At 45.2% G+C, this 15952-nt stretch overlaps 1 protein-coding gene across 1 annotated transcript in view; it reads left to right on the top strand.

The window, feature by feature from the left end:
* The window catches only part of LOC115191105 (protein Dok-7), a gene marked incomplete at its 5' end in the record, with an annotated part of 37838 nt that extends 22152 nt beyond the window's left edge, over window positions 1–15686 (top strand). The window contains 6 exon segments of the mRNA XM_029749095.1: window positions 965–1072; window positions 1284–2266; window positions 5716–5755; window positions 7232–7360; window positions 8057–8308; window positions 14981–15686. Coding sequence (XP_029604955.1) covers window positions 965–1072; window positions 1284–2266; window positions 5716–5755; window positions 7232–7360; window positions 8057–8308; window positions 14981–15123 — 1655 coding nt within the window.
* Window positions 15687–15952: the final 266 nt, after the last annotated feature.

The raw sequence follows: 15952 nt of genomic DNA, 5'->3' as shown, positions 1-15952 counted from the left end.
CCCCTCACTTTGGTAGTTAACTCAGCCTGCCTCCCCTCACTTTGGTAGTTAACTCAGCCTGCCTCCTCCTCACTTTGGTAGTTAACTCAGCCTGCCTCCTCCTCACTTTGGTAGTTAACTCAGCCTGTACTCTTTTAAACGTTTAACCATCCGATGGGCCCCAACTATCAATCTGTAAGTCTCTGCTCTCTCTTTGCTTTTAATCTGCGGTTATGTTTTAGTTGTTGTGTTCTAGCTGGTCTCCAGTAGCTGGGCTTTAGCTTGTCAACCGTAACCGTGGTAGTTAGCTAGGCTGGCTAGGCTAATAGTTATTTGGCTAAATAGCTATTAGCTGGCTGGCTAGCTTGCAGACTAAGATAACTGCATATAGCTAACATTCTTTGATAACTGGTTAGATGGCATTATGTATTTCCTAAACTTTGGTTTACTTTATTGTAGCTGTAAACTAGCAGTTAATCTGGTTTCTGTTGCAACGATATGGTTTCATTGGAAGTTATACATTTGAAGTTATTTCTGTTGGAGTTTACATTATAATAAAAATAGGCTGGCTTGCCGGTCCTCCATTTTACATCCGGGACAAACTTTTTCCTTCATGACTAATTCCCTAATTCTGATGGGTTTTATGTAATAACTCCCAACATAGAAAGGTGAGGGGTAACTTTGCATTGAGCCTTTTGATGTTTATACTAATGCATATACATTTACATGTGGTTATGTTTATGCTACCTACCTTTTAAAGAGAGAGTTGAGAGATCCGTCTGATCCTTTCTTTCAGTAGTACCTGTGTTCGTTATAGAGACCGTGGTTTCAGTACCTGTGTTCGTTGTAGAGACCGTGGTTTCAGTACCTGTGTTCATTATACAGACAGCAGATAAAGCTGTGGATATATTACTCTGTTCCCTGTGTGTGTGTGTGTGTGTGTGTGTGTGTGTGTGTGTGTGTGTGTGTGTGTGTGTGTGTATAGATCCCAGTGCTAGCCGGTCCTCCTCAGAGGAGAGGATCAACCATGAAACATCGGATCTAGAGAGAAGACTCAGTATGCTGTCTCACAGCAGTAGACAGAGCAGTACAGGTAATCAATCAATACCTCAATCCACCAATCAATAATCCCAGTTTTCAGTTCATCGCCTGACTGTATTTGAACCATCAATAAACCGCGTAGTTAGTAGTTCACCGTTTTATTAATCAATCAATCAATTCACTTAAATCTTAAATCATTTGACCTTTACTCAATTGACCTTTGATCAATCAATCAGTCAGCTAATCAATAATATCTTCCCCAGCCTCCACCTCCAGTTACAGCACCTCTGTTGCCGGGGACGACCGCAGCAGTATCTCTTCCTCCTCCTCCAGCCAATCAGACGCCAGCTACGGAAGCCACTTCCCTTTATGGCCAGAGCCAAAACGCCCCACTTCCTCAACCGAGACCCTGTCGGCCCCTCCCACTGCGAGGTCCTCGACCAATCTAGACGAGGATCTCTATAATGCTGTCATGAACCGCCCCCCTTTCAAACCGCCTTCCCACTCTCGCAGTCTCCACGACAGCGGGCGCCAAAGCTCATTGGACAGCGGGATAGGCATCGCCACGGCCAGCAGCCAATCGTCTTACTCTGGGAGCTTCTCTTCCTGTACGGGCAGCCTGGACACAGCCAGTCAAGGAGGAGGGGAGGAGTTTGGGTCTGTCCTTAGTCTACCTCCCCCTCTTCTCTCTCTACCTCCTCCCTCTCTTCCTCCCCATCCTCCCTCTCTACCTCCTCCACCTCCTCCTCTGTCCTTAAGGACCCCTGAGCCCGGCCCTCTCTCCCCCCCTACTCCCTGCTCCTGCCCCCCGTCTTGCTCCTCCTCCTCCTCCAGGACTAGTGGTTATAGCTCTGGCGCCACCCGGTGGCAGAGTGAGGAGTACCAGGCACCCAGCCTTCTCAGACTACAGTACGACAGCCCCAGGAACCTCCTGCACACCCTGGCCTTCAGGGATCCTCCACCCCAGGGAGGAGCACCCGAACTGGGCAGGGACAGGTGGCTCGGTGGGGATGGAGGTCAAGGACAGATCCAGGGGAATGGATGTCCTTACCTTCCCTCCACCCCCACTGAGGCCTCTCTCCAGCGGGTAGTCACCCCAAGGCAGGCCCCTGTAGAAAGGTCCCTGTCCTGGAGCAGTGAGAGAGCGCCCCCTGTGGACAGTGGTGATCGGTGCAGCATCATGTCTGCTAGGCTCACACCCAGACCTCTGCTGTTACCTGGCTGTCCAGTGTGTGGAGGAACACAGGTAATACAACTCTGGACAACTAATAGTTATCACAGTACTAATAGATTCCTAGGCTTCATTTGGCTCAATGTCTGACTGTTAATTTATTCTGTGTTTTATATAATTCTTAGTTACAATGACGGCCTAGGAACAGTAGGTTAACTGCCTTGTTCAGGGGCAGAACGACAGATTTTTACCTTGTCAGCTTGGGGTGACAGCGTAGCCTAGTGGTTAGAGCGTTGGGCTAGTAACACCTAGCACCTGAACAAGGCAGTTACTGTTCCTAGGCCGTCATTGTAAATAAGAATTTGTTCTTAACTGACTTGCCTATTTTAAATAAAATAGGGCATTTGATTGAGCAACCTTTCAGCCGTGTGCGCGTGTCCATCTTATTGGTTATCACAATCACTGTTTCCCATACAGCCAGTCCATGCAAACGCCTGCTATCCCTGTCATCACAATCCCACACCAAGCCGTCTGCTTATTTGGCTCATTCCAGTGCCTGTACACTACCACAGTACCAGCCCCAGCACTCAAATAACACTAATACATTGTTGGCAGTCCACATACATACACCTGTTACTCCCAAGTAATATGTTGTTTAACTAGCGTAGCACAGTGTTATGATGTTTAACTAGCGTAGCACAGTGTTATGATGTTTAACTAGCGTAGCACAGTGTTATGATGTTTAACTAGCGTAGCACAGTGTTATGATGTTTAACTAGCGTAGCACAGTGTTATGATGTTTAACTAGCGTAGCACAGCGTTATGATGTTTAACTAGCGTAGCACAGTGTTATGATGTTTAACTAGCGTAGCACAGTGTTATGATGTTTAACTAGCGTAGCACAGTGTTATGTTGTTTAACTAGCGTAGCACAGTGTTATGATGTTTAACTAGCGTAGTGTTATGATGTTTAACTAGCGTAGCACAGTGTTATGATGTTTAACTAGCGTAGCACAGTGTGATGTTGTTTAACTAGCGTAGCACAGTGTTATGTTGTTTAACTAGCGTAGCACAGTGTTATGATTTTTAACTAGCGTAGAACAGTGTTATGATGTTTAACTAGCGTAGCACAGTGTTATGATGTTTAACTAGCGTAGCACAGTGTTATGTTGTTTAACTAGCGTAGCACAGTGTTATGATGTTTAACTAGCGTAGCGTTATGTTGTATAACTGGCGTAGCACAGCGTTATGATGTTTAACTAGCGTAGCGTAGCGTTATGTTGTTTAACTAGCGTAGCGTAGCGTTATGTTGTTTAACTAGCGTAGCACAGTGTTGTGATGTTGTCACAGAAGGCTGTTTTTAAAACATTCCATTAAATTCCTGTCAGGGATACCTCACAGAGCCACTGTCTGCATACAAACAACCCCTTAAAGGGGCAATCTGGGATTGAACATTTAAATGAACATTTAAATGAATGATATATATATATATATATTCTGACCACTTTATTGCCAATGTGGGATATTTTGAATCCCAGATTCCCCCTTTAAAAATCACTCAGACAGAATGAAGAGATCCAATGTTCCTGTCAATTAAATGCAACAAGTTGTTACCAGACAAGACAGCCATTATCAACCTGAACTTTCTGCAGATACTGCCATTTGGATTCAATTAGGTCCGTGCCTGAAAGAGATGAGAGATAATGGAGAGAGGGAGGATAGATAGAGAGAGGAGGGAGAAAGAGTAGAAGAAGGAGGGAGAGAAAAGGAGACAGGGGGAGAAAAGGAGACGGAGGGAGAGAAAAGAAGAGAGTGTGAAAAGGAGAGTGGGAGAAAAAGAGAGAGACGGAGAAAAGGAGAGAAAGAGGGAGGAAAGGAGTCGGGGAGAGAGAGGGAGAAAAGGAGACAGAGGGAGAAAAGGAGACAGAGGGAGAAAAGGAGACAGAGGGAGAAAAGGAGACAGAGGGAGAAAAGGAGACAGAGGGAGAAAAGGAGACAGAGGGAGAAAAGGAGACAGGGGGGGAAAAGGAGACAGGGGGAGGGAGAAAAGGAGACAGAGGGAGAAAAGGACACAGAGGGAGAAAAGGAGACAGGGGGGGAAAAGGAGACAGGGGGAGGGAGAAAAGGAGACAGAGGGAGAAAAGGAGACAGGGGGAGAAAAGGAGACAGGGGGAGGGAGAAAAGGACACAGAGGGAGAAAAGGAGACAGAGGGAGGGAGAAAAGGAGACAGAGGGAGAAAAGGAGACAGAGGGAGAAAAGGAGAGTGAGAGAGACAGAGAGTCTTAGCTAACACCTGGAGGTTAACGGCCAGAATGAAAACAATAAAACATGTTGTTGTTCTGATCAAAACCCCCCTGACTACACCGGCCACACCCTCCCACATGTTGAGCTTGGTGTAGTCAGTATGTTAGTAGTTATCCTGTATGGATCAGTTGGTAGAGTATAGAGCTTGCAACACCAGGGTTGTGGGTTCGATTCCCGGGGCCAGCCATAGGTAAAATATACGCAGCAGGACTGTAAATTGCTTTGAATAAAATCTGCTGCTAAGTGGAATATATTATTATGTTTTTGAAAGGTTCCTCTTTCGTCTCTGCTGTGAGCGGAAGTGTGAAATAATCACCCACCATTTTAACCATTTTAACCATTTTAACCATTTTAACCATCATTTATTGTTCCAACAACAACAACATCTTAACATTTATCTCCTTGCTTTTTCTTTTCACATCTTGAACCTTCCCCCAATGCGCCTCAGACCAAACAATGACAGTGTCCCAAATGCCACCTCGTTCCCTGTATAGTACCTATTGTCCTGGTTGGAGGTAGTGCACTTTATAGGGAATAGGGTTCTGTTTGGAACGCAGAACACAGTGTGTTCTCTCCTCCGTCTGCTGAGCACTGAGAACCAATCAGATTAGCAGCCATCACACCTCACGGTGTGTGTGGGTAATCAACGACAACTTGTCAAACTCAGTGTGTTGTCAATAGAAAACAACTGATTAAAGAAAAGCAATGCCGTTGGGGTTTTAATAACCAAATCAGACAATCACCTGAAGAAAACGTCTCCTTAAAACAGAGAAGAGAGAGTGGGAGAGCGTGTATTATAGTATAATCTGGTGTAGTATAATGTATTATAGTATAATCTGGTGTAGTATAATGTATTATAGTATAATCTGGTGTAGTATAATGTATTGTAGTATAATGTGTTGTAGTATAATGTATTGTAGTATAATGTGCTGTCCTATAATGTATTGTAGTATCATGTGTTATAATATATTGTAGTATAATGTGCTGTAATATAATGTATTGTAGTATAATATATTGTAGTATAATGTGCTGTAGTTTTATGTGCTGTAATATAATGTATAATGTAGTATAATGTATAATGTAGTATAATGTATTGTAGTATAATGTATTGTATGTTAATGGGCTGTAGTATAATGTGTTGTAGTATAATGTATTGTAGTATAAAATATTGTAGTATAATGTATTGTAGTATAATTTTTTCTCTTTCTGTTCCATTTTAGACAAACAGCCCTTCACATTCAAGACTCTCCTCAACACCAGGTCTGTCTGTCTGTCTGTCTGTCTGTCTGTCTGTCTGTCTGTCTGTCTGTCTGTCTGTCTGTCTGTCTGTCTGTCTGTCTGCCTGCCTGCCTGCCTGCCTGCCTGCCTGCCTGCCTGCCTGCCTGCCTGTCTGTCTGTCTGTCTGTCTGTCTTTCTCCCTCTGGCTGTCTGTCTTTCTCCCTCTGTCTGTCTGGCTGTCTGGCTGTCTTTCTCCCTCTGGCTGTCTGTCTTTCTCCCTCTGTCTGTCTTTCTCCCTCTGTCTGTCTGTCTGTCTGTCTGTCTGTCTGTCTGTCTGTCTGTCTGTCTGTCTGTCTGTCTGCCTGCCTGCCTGCCTGCCTGCCTGCCTGCCTGCCTGCCTGTCTGTCTGTCTGTCTTTCTCCCTCTGGCTGTCTGTCTTTCTCCCTCTGTCTGTCTGGCTGTCTGTCTGTCTGTCTTTCTCCCTCTGGCTGTCTGGCTGTCTGTCTGTCTGGCTGTCTTTCTCCCTCTGGCTGTCTGTCTTTCTCCCTCTGTCTGTCTGTCTGTCTGTCTGTCTGTCTGTCTGTCTGTCTGTCTGTCTGTCTGTCTGTCTGTCTGTCTATTTACACCATTATTGTCATGGTAACATCACAACAGGACTAAATGGTCTGTATATATTCATTAACCAGTCTAATGGTAACATGGTAACAGGACTAAATGGTCTGTATATATTCATTAACCAGTCTAATGGTAACATGGTAACAGGACTAAATGGTCTGTATATATTCATTAACCAGTCTAATAGTAACATGGTAACAGGACTAAATGGTCTGTATATATTCATTAACCAGTCCAATGGTAACATGGTAACAGGACTAAATGGTCTGTATATATTCATTAACCAGTCTAATGGTAACATGGTAACAGGACTAAATGGTCTGTATATATTCATTAACCAGTCTAATGGTAACATGGTAACAGGACTAAATGGTCTGTATATATTCATTAACCAGTCCAATGGTAACATGGTAACAGGACTAAATGGTCTGTATATATTCATTAACCAGTCTAATGGTAACATGGTAACAGGACTAAATGGTCTGTATATATTCATTAACCAGTCTAATGGTAACATGGTAACAGGACTAAATGGTCTGTATATATTCATTAACCAGTCTAATGGTAACATGGTAACAGGACTAAATGGTCTGTATATATTCATTAACCAGTCTAATGGTAACATCGTAACAGGACTAAATGGTCTGTATATATTCATTAACCAGTCTAATGGTAACATGGTAACAGGACTAAATGGTCTGTATATATTCATTAACCAGTCTAATGGTAACATGGTAACAGGACTAAATGGTCTGTATATATTCATTAACCAGTCTAATGGTAACATGGTAACAGGACTAAATGGTCTGTATATATTCATTAACATCATAACAGGACTAAATGGTCTGTATATATTCATGAACCTGTTGGTGTTAACGTTCAATACCGTCCTACGTTTCTCAGATCCACCACCCCAGTGTAGAGAGGTAGGGAGGGGTGAGGCGGGCCTTCCTCACCCTCTACAACCACCCTATTCCCCCCCACCTCCCCCCGGCACCATGACGCCAAGCAGACAGACCTCAGTCTCTGGTGGTGAGAGCAATGCATCCTGGTTGTTGTTGTTTTATATTGCTTAGTAACATCACATGATCTACTTTGCTTTAAACGGTTTGTCTTTTTAAAAACCTTTTCATGTGGACATATCCTTCATCGTGTGGGTTTGAAAATACGGCTGTTGATAATCGTAGGTTACAAATCCCGCTACATCCATTTCATCAAGCTTTATTTAAATGTGCATTTGACACTGCAGGACACTTTACATGTTGTCCTGCTCACATCATTATATTCTGTTACTACGGTCCTGCTTCCCCTGACTGTCTGTCTGACTGACTGTCTGTCTGTCGTTCTCCCAGGGAGTGTCTGTCTGTCTGTCTGACTCTCTGTCGTTCTCCCAGGGAGTGTCTGTCTGACTGACTGTCTGTCTGTCTGTCTGTCTGACTCTGTCGTTCTCCCAGGGAGTGTCTGTCTGTCTGTCTGACTCTCTGTCGTTCTCCCAAAGAGTGTCTGTCTGTCTGACTGACTCTGCCATTCTCCCAGGGAGTGTCTGTCTGTCTGACTGACTCTGCCCTTCTCCCAAAGAGTGTCTGTCTGTCTGTCTGACTCTCTGTCATTCTCCCAGGGAGTGTCTGTCTGACTGACTGTCTGTCTGTCTGTCTGACTCTCTGCCATTCTCCCAGGGGGTGTCTGTCTGTCTGTCTGTCTGTCTGACTGACTCTGTCATTCTCCCAGGGAGATTCTTTAAGTTTCCTCCGGATGCTTCCACCATGATGACGTCATCAGTCCTGGACAGGCGTCACCGTCACCAGACCGACCTCAGTGTGAACTACGTCAACATCCCCGTTAGCCCTGCGGCTAAAGCTAACAGAGCTGGCAGAGAGCTGCTCTACATGGAGCTGGATCTCCAGCCGGAGCCCTACGGTGGGCCAGTTTCCACCAACACCACTGCAGCGAGGGGTAACCCTTTGCAGCTGTGCAGACCCAGTAAGAACACCAACCCCTCTCAGATGGCCATTTTAGATAGATGTTTACGGCTCTTCATGTTGGCTCAAGTGTTTTGCTGGCTGGTTTGGCTGGCTGACTGCTTTGGCTGGCAGGTTTGGCTGGCTGACTGCTTTGGCTGGCAGGTTGGTTGGCTGACTGCTTTGGCTGGCAGGTTTGGCTGGCTGGCAGGTTGGCTGGCTGACTGGCTGGCAGGTTGGTTGGTTGGTTGGTTGGTTGGCTGGCAGGTTGGCTGGCTGGCAGGTTTGGCTGGCAGGTTTGGTTGGCTGGCAGGTTTGGCTGGCAGGTTGGCTGGCTGGCAGGTTTGGCTGGCTGGCTGGCTGGCAGATTGGCTGGCAGGTTTGGCTGGCAGGTTTGGTTGGCTGGCAGGTTGGCTGGCAGGCTTGGCTGGCAGGCTTGGCTGGCCTGCTGTCACTTAGCTCAAGTCTTGCTCTCAATCTCTATCTAGCATCCCAAATGGCACCCTATTTCCCAAGTAGTGCCCTACTTTAGACCAGAGCCCTATGGGTCCTTTAACACTAGACAGGGAATAGGGTGCCGTTGGGATGTTTCTTAGCTGTGTAAAGGGCCTTTTCTCATCCCATTTCCTTCGTACGTCCAATACGTTTTGACTTGTGTGCCAAGAAGACTATGAGGCTTCAACTCTTCTGTGTAGTTTGGAGGAAAATTAATTATAGACTTAGACAGGATTAGTTATGGGAGACACACACACACACACACACACACACACACACACACACACACACACACACACACACACACACACACACACACACACACACACACACACACAGAGTCAATGGGTCACCATGGAAACAGAGTGTAATTGGTAGAAAATCACTCATTAAGTCGTCGTGCTGAAAACAGGAATTTATTTAACCGATCGGCACGCTGCACACAATCCTCTGCTTTATCAAATACAAATGGGTTACGTCTCAAATGACATCATATTCCCTATATAGTACACTGCTTTAGACCAGGGCCCACCATGGTGCTCTGATCAACAGTAGTGTACTATATAGGGAACAGGGCTCTATTTGGGATACTTCCAATGACGATATATTGTTGTGCGTTGTTTTCCCAGTAGAATGATGCAGAGACTGCTATTATAGCAACCCTCTTCCTGGAGATCTACTGTCCTGTAGGTTTTCAGTCCAACCCTCTTCCTGGAGATCTACCGTCCTGTAGGTTTTCAGTCCAACCCTCTTCCTGGAGATCTACCGTCCTGTAGGTTTTCAGTCCAACCCTCTTCCTGGAGATCTACCGTCCTGTAGGTTTTCAGTCCAACCCTCTTCCTGGAGATCTACCGTCCTGTAGGTTTTCAGTCCAACCCTCTTCCTGGAGATCTACCGTCCTGTAGGTTTTCAGTCCAACCCTCTTCCTGGAGATCTACCGTCCTGTAGGTTTTCAGTCCAACCCTCTTCCTGGAGATCTACTGTCCTGTAGGTTTTCAGTCCAACCCTCTTCCTGGAGATCTACTGTCCTGTAGGTTTTCAGTCCAACCCTCTTCCTGGAGATCTACTGTCCTGTAGGTTTTCAGTCCAACCCTCTTCCTGGTGATCTACCGTCCTGTAGGTTTTCAGTCCAACCCTCTTCCTGGAGATCTACCGTCCTGTAGGTTTTCAGTCCAACCCTCTTCCTGGAGATCTACCGTCCTGTAGGTTTTCAGTCCAACCCTCTTCCTGGAGATCTACTGTCCTGTAGGATTTCAGTCCAACCCTCTCCAGGAAGAGGGTTGGCCAGCCCTGACCTAGTTATTGTGATGACGTCTGCGTCCTAAATGGCAGCCTATTCCCTTTATAGTGCCATGTTTTAGGACCAATATCCATAGGGCTTCTGAATCTCCTGAAAGAGCCACAAGATGGAGCTGTAATGTTTCCTTACTATCAAATCCTACTTTCTGTGATCAATTTCAAACTGAACTGAATGAATTCATAATGATTAACTATAATGATGCAGTCGATGGCGCCCCGCGTGGGACGACATTAAAGGTTTTACTAAAACAATGTAACAGCATTTACATCTGGGCTGAACAAATCACCAGTAAAGAAGATATCAGAATTGGAAAAGTTGTTTAACGACGTTGGAGAGTTTTCAACAAACACTTTTTTTTCAGACCAAAGTCAAGACAGAGGTAAATCTATTGATGAGACAGAGCAGAGTTGGCCATCGATGGAGTTGGACTCAACCCTTACATCCACGGAGTTAAAATAAATTGGTCAGTTTAAACTAGAGATCTGTTTTTTGTGCATGGGCTGCGTCTCAATCCACCCCATCCTCCCATGTCTGTCTTCTGCATATGGAGTCCCTTGGGAAATCCAACTACCTAAACATCCAATGATGTGATTTATAAATACATGATCTGGGCTCCTGAAGGTCTGATCTCTATAATATATAAACAACTCTTGGAAAGCTCATATTCTGAGCTAGACATTAAAAACGTATGGTCAACAGATCTTAGTGAATCTGAACCACCTTTTAACTGGAACAGAATATGGAAAGATATGACCTTGGCATCCCGTAATCCAAAACATAGACTAATACATTTTAACTTTGTTCACAGACCGTACTTAACACCAATGAACATGATGGAGCTGGACAGAGACATGTTGAGCTGGGGGGATGGAGCAGGACAGAGACAAGCTGAGCTGGGGGGATGGAGCTGGACAGAGACATGTTGAGCTGGGGGGATGGAGCTGGACGGAGACATGTTGAGCTGGGGGGATGGAGCTGGACAGAGACATGTTGAGCTGGGGGGATGGAGCTGGACAGAGACATGTTGAGCTGGGGGGATGGAGCTGGACAGAGACATGTTGAGCTGGGGGGATGGAGCTGGACAGAGACATGCTGAGCTGGGGGGATGGAGCTGGACAGAGACATGTTGAGCTGGGGGGATGGAGCTGGACAGAGACATGTTGAGCTGGGGGGATGGAGCTGTACAGAGACATGTTGAGCTGGGGGGATGGAGCTGGACAGAGACATGTTGAGCTGGGGGGATGGAGCTGGACAGAGACATGCTGAGCTGGGGGGATGGAGCTGGACAGAGACATGTTGAGCTGGGGGGGATGGAGCTGGACAGAGACATGTTGAGCTGGGGGGATGGAGCTGGACAGAGACATGTTGAGCTGGGGGGATGGAGCTGGACAGAGACATGTTGAGCTGGGGGGATGGAGCTGGACAGAGACATGTTGAGCTGGGGGGATGGAGCTGTACAGAGACATGTTGAGCTGGGGGGATGGAGCTGGACAGAGACATGCTGAGCTGGGGGGATGGAGCTGGACAGAGACATGTTGAGCTGGGGGGATGGAGCTGGACAGAGACATGTTGAGCTGGGGGGATGGAGCTGGACGGAGACATGTTGAGCTGGGGGGATGGAGCTGGACGGAGACATGTTGAGCTGGGGGGATGGAGCTGGACGGAGACATGTTGAGCTGGGGGGATGGAGCTGGACGGAGACATGTTGAGCTGGGGGGATGGAGCTGGACGGAGACATGTTGAGCTGGGGGGATGGAGCTGGACAGAGACATGTTGAGCTGGGGGGATGGAGCTGGACAGAGACATGTTGAGCTGGGGGGATGGAGCTGGACAGAGACATGTTGAGCTGGGGGGATGGAGCTGGACGGAGACATGTTGAGCTGGGGGGATGGAGCTGGACAGAGACATGTTGAGCTGGGGGGATGGAGCTGGACAGAGACATGTTGAGCTGGGGGGATGGAGCTGGACAGAGACATGTTGAGCTGGGGGGATGGAGCTGGACAGAGACATGTTGAGCTGGGGGGATGGAGCTGGACAGAGACATGTTGAGCTGGGGGGATGGAGCTGGACAGAGACATGTTGAGCTGGGGGGATGGAGCTGGACAGAGACATGTTGAGCTGGGGGGATGGAGCTGGACAGAGACATGTTGAGCTGGGGGGATGGAGCTGGACAGAGACATGTTGAGCTGGGGGGATGGAGCTGGACAGAGACATGTTGAGCTGGGGGGATGGAGCTGGACAGAGACATGTTGAGCTGGGGGGATGGAGCTGGACAGAGACATGTTGAGCTGGGGGGATGGAGCTGGACAGAGACATGTTGAGCTGGGGGGATGGAGCTGGACGGAGACATGTTGAGCTGGGGGGATGGAGCTGGACAGAGACATGTTGAGCTGGGGGGATGGAGCACTTTTGTTTATAACCTAAGGTTGACTATAATACCTACTGTTGGGAACATGTTTATAACATGTTTATAACCTAAGGTTGACTATAATACCTACTGTTGGGAACATGTTTATAACATGTTTATAACCTAAGGTTGACTATAACACCTACTGTTTATAACATGTTTATAACCTAAGGTTGACTATAATATCTACTGTTGGGAACATGTTTATAACATGTTTATAACCTAAGGTTGACTATAATACCTACTGTTGGGAACATGTTTATAACATGTTTATAACCTAAGGTTGACTATAATATCTACTGTTGGGATCATGTTTATAACATGTTTATAACCTAAGGTTGACTATAATACCTACTGTTGGGATCATGTTTATAACATGTTTATAACCTAAGGTTGACTATAATACCTACTGTTGGGAACATGTTTATAACATGTTTATAACCTAAGGTTGACTATAATATCTACTGTTGGGATCATGTTTATAACATGTTTATAACCTAAGGTTGACTATAATACCTACTGTTGGGAACATGTTTATAACATGTTTATAACCTAAGGTTGAATAATATCTACTGTTGGGAACATGTTTATAACATGTTTATAACCTAAGGTTGACTATTATACCTACTGTTGGGAACATGTTTATAACATGTTTATAACCTAAGGTTGAATAATATCTACTGTTGGGAACATGTTTATAACATGTTTATAACCTAAGGTTGACTATAATACCTACTGTTTATAACATGTTTATAACCTAAGGTTGACTATAATACCTACTGTTGGGAACATGTTTATAACATGTTTATAACCTAAGGTTGACTATAATACCTACTGTTGGGAACATGTTTATAACATGTTTATAACCTAAGGTTGACTATAATACCTACTGTTGGGAACATGCTTATAACCTAAGGTTGACTATAATACCTGCTGTTTATAACATGTTTATAACATGTTTATAACCTAAGGTTGACTATAATACCTACTGTTTATAACATGTTTATAACCTAAGGTTGACTATAATACCTACTGTTGGGAACATGTTTATAACATGTTTATAACCTAAGGTTGACTATAATACCTACTGTTGGGAACATGTTTATAACATGTTTATAACCTAAGGTTGACTATAATACCTGCTGTTTATAACATGTTTATAACATGTTTATAACCTAAGGTTGACTATAATACCTACTGTTTATAACATGTTTATAACCTAAGGTTGACTATAATACCTACTGTTGGGAACATGTTTATAACATGTTTATAACCTAAGGTTGACTATAATACCTACTGTTGGGATCATGTTTATAACATGTTTATAACCTAAGGTTGACTATAATACCTACTGTTTATAACATGTTTATAACCTAAGGTTGACTATAATACCTGCTGTTGGGAACATGTTTATAACATGTTTATAACCTAAGGTTGACTATAATACCTACTGTTGGGAACATGTTTATAACATGTTTATAACCTAAGGTTGACTATAATACCTACTGATGGGAACATGTTTATAACATGTTTATAACATGTTATAACCTAAGGTTGACTATAATACCTACTGTTGGGAACATGTTTATAACATGTTTATAACCTAAGGTTGACTATAATACCTCCTGTTGGGAACATGTTTATAACATGTTTATAACCTAAGGTTGACTATAATACCTACTGTTTATAACATGTTTATAACCTAAGGTTGACTATAATACCTCCTGTTGGGAACATGTTTATAACATGTTTATAACCTAAGGTTGACTATAATACCTACTGTTGGGAACATGTTTATAACATGTTTATAACCTAAGGTTGACTATAATACCTACTGTTTATAACATGTTTGTAACATGTTTATAACCTAAGGTTGACTATAATACCTCCTGTTGGGAACATGTTTATAACATGTTTATAACCTAAGGTTGACTATAATACCTACTGATGGGAACATGTTTATAACATGTTTATAACCTGTTTATAACCTAAGGTTGACTATAATACCTACTGTTGGGATCATGTTTATAACATGTTTATAACCTAAGGTTGACTATAATACCTACTGTTGGGAACATCCAGCACTCTGTGACCTACAGTCTCTTCCTCCTTTGTGCTGTGGCTTCCTGTACTGTAATAATCTCCTACTAGGAAACATAGAACCTGCTCAAAGCCATTGGATGTGTATATTTCTATTGTGTGTCCCGATTACATCACCCTTCTTCCAAAGTGTACACTCGCACACTACCCGTCTCTGATTAAGGTTTGTTATAAGCAAAGTGTACACTCGCACACTACCCGTCATAGATTAAGGTTTGTTATAAGCAAAGTGTACACTCGCACACTACCCGTCATAGATTAAGGTTTGTTATAAGCAAAGTGTGCAAGACAAACACTTCAGGAGAAGGCAGGATGATCAGGAGACTGTTTTTATGTTCTAGTAGAGGACCGTGATGGTGTAGTCACTGGTTGTTCTCGGTCTTCCTGTCCAGTAGGGGGCTCCACCACATACGCCCACATAGACATCACAGCCTCAGAGACAGCTCAGAGAGTAGGAGCAGAACACGCCCAGAGGAGAGAGGACAGGCTGATGGAGCTGGAGGAGAACACGCCCAGGGGAGAGAGGATAGGCTGATGGAGCTGGAGGAGAACACGCCCAGGGGAGAGAGGATAGGCTGATGGAGCTGGAGGAGAACACGCCCAGAGGAGAGAGGATAGGCTGATGGAGCTGGAGGAGAACACGCCCAGGGGAGAGAGGATAGGCTGATGGAGCTGGAGGAGAACACGCCCAGGGGAGAGAGGATAGGCTGATGGAGCTGGAGGAGAACACGCCCAGGGGAGAGAGGATAGGCTGATGGAGCTGGAGGAGAACACGCCCAGGGGAGAGAGGATAGGCTGATGGAGCTGGAGGAGAACACGCCCAGGGGAGAGAGGATAGGCTGATGGAGCTGGAGGAGAACACGCCCAGGGGAGAGAGGATAGGCTGATGGAGCTGGAGGAGAACTCGCCCAGGGGAGAGAGGATAGGCTGATGGAGCTGGAGGAGAACACGCCCAGGGGAGAGAGGATAGGCTGATGGAGCTGGAGGAGAACACGCCCAGGGGAGAGAGGATAGGCTGATGGAGCTGGAGGAGAACACGCCCAGGGGAGACAGGATGTAAAGGAGAGGCACCCTGCAGTGTCTCTCTCTCTCTCTCTCTCTCTCTCTCTCTCTCTCTCTCTCTCTCGCACATCTACCTGAAATTATTTGAGTGTTTTCTTGTAAATAGTAACTGCTTTGTTTGCCAAGAGATTATTTATTAACTTGTATTATATTTAGCCACCCTTTGCCTTGATGACAGCTTTGCAAACTCTTGGCATTCTCTCAACCAGATTCACCTGGAATGCTTTTCCAACAGTCCGTGAAGGAGTTCCCACATATGCTGAGCACTTGTTGGCTGCTTTTCCTTCACTCTGCGGTCCTAC

The sequence above is a fragment of the Salmo trutta genome, unplaced genomic scaffold (genome assembly GCF_901001165.1).
Source record: "Salmo trutta unplaced genomic scaffold, fSalTru1.1, whole genome shotgun sequence".
Lineage (NCBI taxonomy): Eukaryota > Metazoa > Chordata > Actinopteri > Salmoniformes > Salmonidae > Salmo > Salmo trutta.
This window is presented reverse-complemented; position numbering and strand designations above follow the sequence as displayed.